The 11,997-nt window shown below is 41.9% G+C and overlaps 1 protein-coding gene across 1 annotated transcript in view; it reads left to right on the top strand.

Annotated features, from left to right (window-relative positions):
- Window positions 1-3,389: 3,389 nt before the first annotated feature.
- dntt (deoxynucleotidyltransferase, terminal) overlaps window positions 3,390-11,997 on the top strand; it is an 84,038-nt gene continuing 75,430 nt past the window's right edge. Inside the window, exons 1-2 of the mRNA XM_086180300.1 lie at window positions 3,390-3,588; window positions 11,046-11,220. Coding sequence (XP_086036426.1) covers window positions 3,395-3,588; window positions 11,046-11,220 — 369 coding nt within the window. The 5' untranslated portion in view covers window positions 3,390-3,394. The remainder of the gene's footprint in view (window positions 3,589-11,045; window positions 11,221-11,997) is intronic.

The raw sequence follows: 11,997 nt of genomic DNA, 5'->3' as shown, positions 1-11,997 counted from the left end.
CTTCTCTTTAACGTTGTTCGTCACAAATGAAGTAAGAAACAGTGGAGTGTCATTACAGTGCTCTTGACCAAGAAGCCGAGAAAGACCGTATTTGTTCTTTCATTTTTAATGCCATTATCTTGCAACAATAGATTAATGGATCTTGTCAGATATGTTGCTCGATAACCAGATAATTAATGTTAATTATTAGGTATACAACAGTATAACAGTACTGGCATCAGATGTCTGTTATTTTTAAAATATATCGGTTGCATCGCTGGAATTAGTACAGATACATCATTGTTGTTTATGGCAAAGCATTAATGAGCGTTGGGCTTTTTCCAAAAGTTTTGGAAAAAAAGGGAAATGTTACTTTTTCAACTTCAACTTGTTTATGTGTGTTTATCTGAATGGAAAAAAAATGTAAATGTCATAGAAATTTGTTTGTATTCAGATAGTATTGGTATCTGCAGATGTGAGCTATCATTTGTCAAATAGCATATCAGATAAAAAAAAAAATGCAACATCGTACATCCCTCATAATTATCAAAAACATCCAGAAAAAGTCAAAAATATTTCATATAACATCTCATAAATCTCATAAATGTAATTTATGCATGCAGCATTTATTTTTATTTACCCATTTCTAGTATGCTAAGCTAAGGTAATCAGCTGATAAATATGTTATAGAGATGCTCGTGGTATCTCTTTCAGAAAGTTGGACAGGCAGTTTCAGTTTTTTGCAGTGGGGATTTTGTGTGTGTGTGTGTGTGTGTGTGTGTGTGTGTGTGTGTGTGTGTGTGTGCGCGCGTGTGTCTGTGTGTATCCAAGCCTGGATGAAGGAATATACTTGACTGAATAATGTCTAATTAAAGAGTGCATAGACTCTGCAAGTATGGTGAAGATTGTCTAGCATAAAGATGGCTAGCAGTCCTAATACTCTCCGGGGGTTTCCAAAAAAAAAACAAACAAAAAAAAAAGCCTAGCTAACACATTGTAACTCATTAGCCTAAACCAGAGAGAACTGTTAAAAAGAAAAAGTGTTATTTATTTCACTGGGAGTTCTCATTTGAAGCCGTTTCTTTCTGAACAGTTGGTGGGTGCAGCCGTGCACAGACATGAGGGTGGTATCACATTTCTCATTTAAACTCAAATGAATAAAAATATTGCCCAAAGTGTCAACGAGTTTCAATATTCTGCAATCGTGTAAATGAGCACTTCAGAATGGCCTGTATTCTAAAAGCAAAAGTAAAGTTCCTTTATTTTCCCATGCATTTTACAATTATATTCAGTTTGCATGTATGAGGAACTCACTTTACACAAAAGCACATTGAAAAATCCCCACACCTCTGCTGTGTACTTCCTTAATGTATGCAAATCTATGACAAATACACACAATAAAACAAAGGTAGCCATTGCTTTTATATGTACTGCTTTGGTTTTGTTTGTGTCATTGGTTCCCTACAGGAAGTATCCTCAACCTGAAATATTGCCGGGACAGAACTGGATAATGAGACTTACCTCCAGTCTGTGTGTTTATTGTTTTTCTTTTTGATGCTCTGTTGGTTATTGATTTCAAGATCTTTAATGCAGAACACCAACTGGACCACAACTGGACTGAACTTCCCTCTATCACCATGTGGGAATAGACACAAGACAATATGTGCTGTTAGAACAGCGCTGTCTGCTCCAAGCGTTCAAGTTTACATTGAAAAGTACCCAGATTTATGCTTTTATTTATATTTTTGTTTTGACAATACACTGTTAAATATTCTCAGTCATCGGGGTCACAGTATTGGAAGCGAGCAAACTTGTTTCTGTTTTCTTGGAGATGCTTGTTCACACCCTCGCAGCTCCTCACCATTTGTTAGAACTGAAAAAGCCTCTTGGATGCGATGTGAAATGTCTTTAAGACGTCTTCAATATGTCCTCTCTGTGTGGTGTCTGTATGTTCTCCCGTAACTGTGGGGGTAAATACTCCTGTCGAAGGTTCTGGAGCTGGTTCCCCGAGTGCTGCTCATGCACTTTGTGACAAATCCTCTTCTTGTCTGTCCTGATTAAAACTGATCATTTGAACAACATCAAACTTGACATTGCTTGGATGATCGTGAAGGCCTCCCCTCCACATGCACCCACGCTGCGGAGGAATAATTTGGCACCCAAGAAAACTTTCAGTCAAATCGCCCTCTAATCACCAAATTGTATTTGTAGGATGATTATAAATAGTTATTGGACAATTTCATTTGTCGCCTACAGAGCTGAAGGAAGTTAGAGGAGTAATTGGGTTCATTGCTCTTTCATAGATTGCTGCTGGCAGTGAATGGGCCATTTGTCTTAGTGATGTTGGAATTTCAGCTGCCACAGACTGGAGGGGAGCCAGCGCCTTCATTCAGAGCTGAGTGACTGCGGGAGGGGCAGGGGTAAATAGTCAAACTGTTAGTCAACTCTGGCCTGTGACCCCCGTTAACCCTCAGCCTCCGCTCTAATGAGAGCAGTGTAATAAATCCTGTCAAGCAGACAGAGGCAAGGTGTGCATATTAAAGGGACCAAATGAACAGCGTCTTTTGTAATTAGATGTAGAATCAAGGCCTGTAATGATTTTTCTCCCTCGACTAAATCAACAAATCATTCCTCTTTGGTCCACTGAAGCAGAATCATTGTTGGAGATAATTACAGCACAGTCATATTTAAACTTTCTTTCACATTTTTGGCTGTTATAGCGGAGAAATCAAAACCATATAAGGCAATGACTCATGATATAATTAGCGAGAAAAGGAAAACGTTTAAAGAGATAATATCCTTTACCGACCATTCTGATAAATGTACTTAATCATCTCTGGCTTCCATAGACAACTAGTGTGTGAAGGCCGGGGATGATCTCAAGGGAAATGCTCACAAAAGGCTTTCATTTTAGGGAGAAAGCTAATTAAAGTGGTGGAGCAGATGGCGCAGACTTGGTCCGGACTATGAGTCAGTGAGTGGCGAGATAAACCGGACATGGCAGGACAGCTGTGTGGGATGTGTGAGGTGACCAGGCATCTCCCCTGAGTTGGGCTTTACTCCACTAGACTTCCAACTGCATGAAAACTTTTAGTCACATACCACTGGATCAGGTGATGTTTACATCCTCTGAACATGTGTTTGCAGAGCAACTTTTACAGGAAGTAAATAAAGCCACGCCAGCCGGATGTCATTATCTTGTTTTCCTCCCCATCCTAAATCATTTGATCTTGGCAGGTGGTTTTTGGTAAACACCAAATCCTTAACACCTGCTGCCAGATGCTGCCAACTCTCACCACCAGACACCGTTGGGTGAATAAAAAAAAAAAAAATACAGGAGAGATAAACAACGGTGGTATTAAGCAGCACACAAAAACAGGAGGATACATTTCTTCAGTTGCAGATCACTGAAGACATGTTCCACGCTCCTATTGTGCCTCGTGCGAGGAAAAGGTCAAAACCAGCGGATGCCAGTGTCTCCAGGCGTGCAGAGGTGAAGTTTGAGGATGTAAGAATGTACCTGGTGGAGAGGAAAATGGGCTGCAGCAGGAGGAGCTTTCTGACCCAGCTGGCCAGGTCAAAGGGCTTTATGGTGGATGACGTCCTCAGGTTAGAGAAAAAAAATACTCCACATGAAGAGAAGAGAACAGGATTGTTGTCACATCTTTTTCTTTAGCAGCTAGTCTGACCTTGTGGAATGTTATCAAGGCCTTTACCATAACCCTGTGAAATGGAAGGTCATGGTACTAATTAAAAGCTTGGTTGAGCATGCTTGTTCTGTCTACCAGTCTGGCCAAGAAGAAAAAAATGAAGGCTCATTTTCATGCTCAAGTAAACATTCATTTAGTCTGTAGGAACAGATACAAAGGTGTAAATGATAATTGTCTGTGAGCAGGCTCTTGAATTGAAAAATCAAAAGCAAGATTTCCCCCATGAACAAACCAAAAGAGGATCGGGACATTCTTGTAGCTACAATTACAGCGTTGCGTTTGCATCCCTCCAGGAAATGTGCCGGACACAATGAGAGTTGACCCTTGAACTCCAAAAAATTCCTGAAGTCCCAGGGGACATTTGTTCTGTATTTGAAGAAATATCATCAAGTCAAGGGCGGCAGGGTGGTGCAGTGGTCAGCACTGACGCCTCACAGCAAGAAGGTTCTGGGTTCAAGTCCTGGCTCGAGCGCAGGATCTTTCTGTGTGGAGTCTGCATGTTCTCCCTGTGCCTGTGTGGGTTCTCTCTGGTACTCCAGCTTCCTCCCACAGTCCAAAGGAGACAATTTGGAGACGAGGCTGATTGATACTCTAAAGTGGCTGTGTGTGTGACTGGTTGTCTGTCTATATGTGATGGACTGGCTACAGTGCTAACCACTGTTTTTGCGCAAAATGAAAAACATATATATTTTTAAACCCCTCTTAGTCCCTTGTCCATTCCGGACAAAAAAACATAACGATAAACACATCGCAGATGAAAAGTGAAGAAAAGATGCATTCCAGACAGGAAGTGTTTTGGTAATTGTTGATCCCATGAACATGAAATGAGGCTCACTTGTTTTTGATGCCCTTATGAAGGTCTAACTTGCATCACCTCTGCTTCCTCTGGCGCCAGGTTTCAGCTTGTGCAAGGCTTGGACCCAGCTCACACTCGCTTGCAAGTCTAGTCTGTAGTAGTATTTGTTTATTTACAAAACCAGTAAGTCTGGTCCACTGGATTATATCTTTATGAATTCTTAAGACTGGCTCTCTCACCATATTCCCAGAGTCAATTTAGAAGCTCTGCATTTTACTTCTCCGCTCCTTCTCTCCATTTTAAAATCAACTCATTGGTACCTCTGGGTAAATTGAAAAAATAAAATGAAATGAAATGCCTTTGACAAACATACTGAGAGTCTACATGGCACGGTGGCTCTTAAGGTCAAAATTTTAAGAGTTACAATTTAAGCTAGGTTAAAAGTGCACTCATGATTAGGCGCACAGAGTTTGTGCTCATCTGAAACACACTTCTTAATTTGTCACATTTTCTACAAATAGAACTTTAGAAGGCAATTCAGAAGTCAAAAATGTTTGTACCAGTACTACTGCCCAGGAAAAAAAATTCAGCAAAACTTAAAGCACTTTGATGCAATTCTTTCGGTCCTGAAGATGATGCTACCCATCAGTTGCCATTAGCTTCGAGCTAAATATATGTGGCTGGCATTCTTCCTGCATTGTGGAAGTAATGCAGGAGGGAAAAACAAAACAAAACAACAACATAGTTTTGAGCCCAGGATATTTATGACTAGTACTACAGAGGCAAAATACACTTCTTGCGTGAAATATTGCTTTAAGGTCTGCTATTGTGTCTCATGAATACTTCAACCCAAACAGCAACACATTAGCGAATTGCCCTTTGATGCCACAACTCACAGCTCCGAATCAGAAACATTCAGGAAGGAGAAGAAACTGGTCAATTTAGCTAACGCTTGTTTGCTGTGGCATTTAGGATAGCTAAAACTACTGTACGAGAGGTAACAGAGTACACACAAACTTTTTTAATGAGTTTGGCAGAAGAAGAAGTCACATTTAAAGAGAGCTGTTTTGTGAGCTTGTTCCTTGCCGTGATGAATCATCTATTGTGAGCTAATTATGGAGCAGCATGCCTTCATTGTATTTTTTTCTTCTCTCTCTCGCTGAAAGTGTCTTTAAACCCTAAATCTCAAACTGCGAGCACAGTACAAGTCCTCCGCTTGACATCCACAAAGCTTCAGAGTCAGGTTCCTTTGAGGCGAAAAAAACTGTTCATGCAACCTCACGTTTTCCACGGGTTTGAAACACTATGGCAGCTCAAAATTCCTACTTAAGAGCTCTTGTTGTGTGTGTGAGTGTGTGTGTGTAGGTGTGCAGATGTGTGTGTGTGTGTGTGTGTGTGAGTGTTATTTTTGTTCCTTGCTTGTTTTCCTTGACTTTCAGAGATTCAGAGAGAGTGCGGGTAATTTTTTCACATTAAAGTTACCTTGTTACAAAAATGGATGTTAAACTTGTGATTTATGTTGATGACAAAGGGCTCTCATGAGTGGTGTGTAGCCTAAGCGGTATGTGTGTGAGTGTTTAAGTGTGTGTCTAAGTGTGCCTGCCAGCCGCGCGCCAGCTTGGCCATGGCAGCATTCCCAGAAACACAGCTTGAGCGCTCCTTCGGTTACACTTGGCTTGATACAATTGTTTGAAACCAACGACAGGAAGTAGAGCGTGCCTGCCTCAAACTGACATTAATTCTGCAAGCCGACAAAACTGATATCAGCTGCAGTTTGATAACAGCAGCTCACGTATCTGGTCTTACACAAGTTAAAGGCACACTGCCGTGAGCATATGGTCAGATATGCTGTGTGCATTCCTCTGTGGATAGCTGAAGGCTGACACACACATACACACGCACGCGTGCGCACACGCGCGCACGCGCGCACACACACACACACACACACACACACACACACACACACTTGCTGTCTCCCGCCATCCCAAATTCAAGTCTGATGCACATCAACATGGATCCAAATATCGACATGTTTGTGCTGGCTGATTGATGAGCAACATTAAACGTTCTTTTACAAATGGAAGGAAACCCGCAACGACACACTTTGATTCAGACGAGTTTTTTACAGATTCAGCTTGGGAAAATGTACAAAATAATTTTTGGATAGTTTATGACATGTCGAAAAGGATATTTCAATGTTCATATTTGATTTTTAACACTTATTTTCATGCTTCTATGCCGGTGACAGCTGTAGCCATTCCGTCCATACGACCCATTTTTGGATTATTTATATCTCTGGAACAACTTCAGGGAACGTCTTTAAATTTGGCTCAGATATCCACTGGGTCTCAAGGAGGAACTGAAAAGATTTTAGAGGTCAAGGGTTAAGGTGACTGTGACAAGCATACATATGATGACAACATTTCTAGTTTCATTTAGGAACTCATTATTCTGAATTAATTTTTAGTTTTTCCGAAATTTATAATTGCGTTTTCCTCATTGTTCCTTTAATTTAATGCCACTTTTTATTCCATGTGTTTGAGTGTTAGGGTGAAGACTGGCGATGATCTTGTGATGAAATGTGGCACAAATGTGTTCATAAGAAGGATGTCATAATTTTTTTTTCAAGTAATTCTTTTTTATTTAGTAATATTCAGTGAAACGCCATGAAAGTACGTAGTGAAAAAAGATAAAAAATTGATGCTGGGTTTCATAATTTCCTGAATGATTTCACAATTTATGTGGTTCATTTATACAACATCTATTTCATTATTTTGCCATATATCTGACATATTGATGTAACGACATTTTATCTATTTATCCCTTTTGGGGCAGCATAAGAGCAAGTCGTTGTCGTAAATGAATACTGTGATCTGGTTAGACTGAAGCATAGAAGCTGCTCTTCCTGGGTACATTTCATTATGATAATAATAATTAAATGTAATAACTTTAATTAAAATATTATGATGGATTTACACTGTTCGTGTTTATATCAGCCAAGATGTCTCATGAGAGCAGCTGCAAAAGGCAAACAAATCTGTAATGGACATACTCCGTCTTTGATCGGCCTATTGTTTTTCACTCTTGGAAGGACCGGGAGGCTGGCCACTGACAGGAGCGGGCCAGAGAGACGACTCCAGAGACGTCTCAGTATCAAAGCTTATTGACTTTAGCCTGTCCTTGCGTCTGGGCTCCGAGTCCTGCCGATTCTGGGAAGCACATTCTGATGCTGGGCTTGCATTCTTGCTTATTTGCATGCCAGACTGCCATTTTTACATTCTGTATGGCTGCTCATGAGATAAGGATACAAATTCAAGGCTGGAATAAGCAAACACGGCAATAAGAGACAAACTTTTTCCCCCCTTCTTCTGTTATCTTCAGACTTGTTCCCATGCAGCAATGCCTTGTAATTTTAGAGGGAAATCAACTGAGCCAGATCTCTGTTACTGTGGTTTGACTGAGGATGTGTTGATACAGTGAAGTGTTTGTTTGAGAGGCTCTCTGTGCTCCTCTGGGTACTGGTAAGGTTTTCTTTCCTCAAAAATGAACTACTGGTGACAGGACAAGCAGATAGAGGATTAGTTTCACCGGAGATTCGGCCAATTAGGCCTCAGCCTGAGCTCTGCTGGGAGGTTCCTGAAGGAGTCGTTCCACTGATTTGCCCTCACCAGGAGAGATAGTGGAGCTTGCGGAGGGAAATTATGCACGGCTGGGCACCCTGATTGAGTTTGGTAGTTAAAGTACTTGGCAAAAAGTAGATCTTTCACTCAAAACATTCAAGGTTTTCGAGGAAATCCTACTACTCTGTAAGCATGCTGTCAAGTCTTTAGTGTGCAGCAACACAGATAATAGCATGCGCTGTAGTCGGTGAAAACGTCTGTCAGAATATAGAAAGTGAACTTATTTACTAAATAAGTTGCCCCCTCGCACTGAAGTGCATCAGTCTGCAAGGTTTCTCCACTTCACTCTGTCTTTGGCAGTTCTCTTGGTGATATTCGGATCGATGCCCCTTGTCTCTGGACCTTTAGAGAAGATTCTCCTCTGTATTAGTCTTGGCCCGTCTCACTTCTTCTTCCCATCTGGCTGCCAACCAGTTACTGTTTTTGGGGCCTGTTCTTCTGGCATCCTTAACAAGTTCCAGATGAATTTTTTTTTCACGTTAACCCAATTATTCAGGGTAAGAGGCTCATTGAAAACAACAAAAATGAATACCAAGGACCATGAAAAAAAATCAGTTTCAAGATCCATCCATCCATCCATTTTCTACTGCTTATCCTGTTAAGGGTTGCAGGGGGGCTGGAGCCTATCCCAGCAGCCTTTGGGCAAGAGGTGGGGTTCACCCTGGACGGGTCGACAGTCCATCGCAGGGACAACACACATGGACAGACAACCATTCACACTCACAGCCATGGTTAGGACATGCAAAGTCCCTCTTGCATGTCTTTGGACTGTGAGAGGAGTACCTAGAGAGAACCCATGCAGGCACAGGGAAAACATGCAGACTCCACACAGAAAGATCCTGTGCCCGAGCCGAGGCGGGAGCCCGGCCAGGTGTAAAGTTGGCAGCCTAAAATCAAGAAACTAATTCAAAACTAAATTCATGTTTGAGTTGAGTTTGCCACACTCCTTCAAAGAATTCACACCCAAAAATTCTCCACCACCAAGCACATCCTGCAACAGCGGCAACGAAAACCTTCCTTTTAACGGGCAGGAATGTCAAGCAGATCCAGGCTTAATGGGAATGGACATTTGCTTTGAAAGGTTGGGGGCAAAGACAGCAAGGAAATGGGGGTCGACACAAAGACGAACAACGGAGACAAAGAGAGAGAGAGAAAGAAGGGAGAAACAATGACAGATGTACAGTGACGTGAACAAGATTGAAGGAGAGAAAGACAGAGGGACTGGGAGACAGAGAAACGATGAACAATAACAGCAACAGCAGTAACGATATGAACTAGCTACCAATCATAACAATATCTGCAGGTTACTCAAGCCGTCAAGTTCAGCACAATATGAGCCTTTAAGTGCCAGCAAATACAATAGCCGGCCACCCTTGGGCTGATGCTCAGGGTGGAAGGCTGAGCCTCTTCAGGTATGGAGCCTCCTCCAGTATCAGTCAGGCATCTGGGAAGTGGGAAGGCACAAAAGCTCTGGAGAAGAAGTCAAGGTAGTAACATGCATGTATGAATCAGCACAGAGACGACAGAGAGGAGAGAGAAGCCCAGTGCATCGTGGGAAATCCCGTAGCAGTCTAAGCCTACAGCTGCATAACTAAAGGCCAGCCCTAACTGTGAGCTTTATTAAAAAGGAAGGTCTTGAGACTGCTCTTAAATGTAGAGAGGATGTTTGCACCGCGGACCAAAACTGGAGACGGTTCCATAGGAGAGGAGCCTGGCTCGGAATTACAGTCACAAGGAACCACAAGTAACCCTGCATCCGTGGAGCGTAGGGTTCTAGCTGGACAGTAGGGAACTATAAGCTGTTGGATATGAAGGTGCCTGACTGTTGAGAACTTTGTATGTTAGAAGGAGAGTTTTGAATTATATTCTGAATTTGGCAGATAGCCAATGCAGAGAAGTCAGTACAGGAAAAGGATGTGAAATTTCCAACAAACTCTCGGCCAAACACACCTGACTGCGCTTCTCTGAGGCAGGAGGGCAGGGAGGGTCTCAGATTCATGGCTCATAGAACATTTTGACAGTAAATACATGCTAATGTTGGTAAATGCATCCCCAAACTCGAGTGTATAATATAACCACTTTTGGGTAACCACAGAAATTTTGCCAGTCGAGTACAGAGTCACCATAAATCAATTAATATGAAATTTCAGTGCTGGGAAATGGCATCAGGATGACAGAGCAAAGTATATACAACAGAGGAAGACATGTGCAATCAGCTTTGCTGCATTTCAACGACCAAAACACAGTAACAGTGAACTGAAAACTGTCACACGTTTCAAAATTTAACGCAGATGTATCTACTGTGAGGAAACACCTGGTCGAACACAAACTATATCTAAAAAAAGAACTGTACTGTGTTTTATTTGTCAAGCTCTGACGAGTTTCAACAACCCACATGACATTTTTGTTACTATAGATAAAGTAGAAAAGTACTGTAGGAAAGTGCGACTGAATTTCAACTCGGTAAATGTGAATGGTGCCCAACCCTATCTGGAAGAGAACCTGGATTATTTCAAGTTTGCTCCTCTCTTTATAAATAAAACTGTTGGTTGGAAAAAAAAAAATTGCATGTTATTCAGTGACATAATTGTTACAAAGTCAAATTTTTCTCAACATATCTGCAATACTTGTCATCACTTGAGAAACTTTTCACTGCAAGGTAAACACAGGTGTGATTCACACTCAGCTGGGCCAGAGCTCTCCTATTGTGCATGCTAGCTCACTGGTTGGCTGTAAACACTGAGTGGAATGGGGCCCTAATTAAGCAGTCAATTACACCTGTGTGTACCCCGCCAGGACCTTCTGCTGTGACAAGAGCCTAGCAAGAGTGTAACTGCACATGATTCTTGAAGTTTGATACCTTAAATGTTTCTTTTACAGCGATGAGGTCACTCATGTGGTGTCTGAAGACAGCCAGGTGTCATCCCTGTGGGCGTGGTTAAAAGGGTGTGGCCTGAAGACCCTCTCCATGATGCAGGTGTTGCACATCAGCTGGTTCACTGAGAGCATGAAGGCAGGGAGGCCTGTTACTGTGGAGACCAGACACCTCCTTCAGGTTTGTGTGGCGAGACAGAGGTTGATATAGGGGTAGTTTTAAAGCAATACATGTGAAGAAGAACACATTTTTCAAAAGGCATGTAACTGCTAAAGAAATCATGCATAATTTTCCATGCAACTGCCAAATTGCTTTGTATTACACAGTGTACGTGCGTGAGTTTTTTCCTCTCCCTAGAAACCCACATGACACATTTTTCAACTTCCCTCCTCTGCTCATACTGCTAGGCTGATAGCAACAGAAGCACCCTCCCCATATTGTGTGGGAGTGTAAAATAAACCCATCAGCTGGTCGTCGGGGCTCAGAGTGTCCCACTAACATGCACGTAGCACACTCATAAATTCTCCTTGCGGCTGACACTACGAGAGCTTGGCAGCATATGGATCCAAAATAAAGAAATATGTTGCCGGCTTTAAATGGACTCTCCTCTTCTTCCTACTGAGGAGAGGAAAAACATTGTAGTACTGAAGGTTTTTCTCCTCACAGCCTGTGATGGCATTAACAGTCATAATAATACGTTTGCGCCTTCAAATGAAGAAGCTTTAAAAAGCTTGTTTGTGTATTGTTTCCATCAGTAGTATGATTCTAGCCAGCTGCATCATTAAATGACGGGGCTAATGATGCCATGCTGACATTTATTGACCCATCTCCCCAGGTAACCACAAGCCCACTTCTCTGCTTGTTTAGTGACGCATGTCCTCTCAGAACCTGAACCTGAACACATGGCGGCGTTTACGTGTGCGGTTATCTAAGCAGCTTTTACTATTTTTTTATTTT

This window comes from Aulostomus chinensis, chromosome 16 (genome assembly GCF_037954235.1).
Source record: "Aulostomus chinensis isolate RoL2024-O1b breed Wild chromosome 16, RoL_Achi_v1.0, whole genome shotgun sequence".
NCBI classification, from domain to species: domain Eukaryota; kingdom Metazoa; phylum Chordata; class Actinopteri; order Syngnathiformes; family Aulostomidae; genus Aulostomus; species Aulostomus chinensis.
This window is presented reverse-complemented; position numbering and strand designations above follow the sequence as displayed.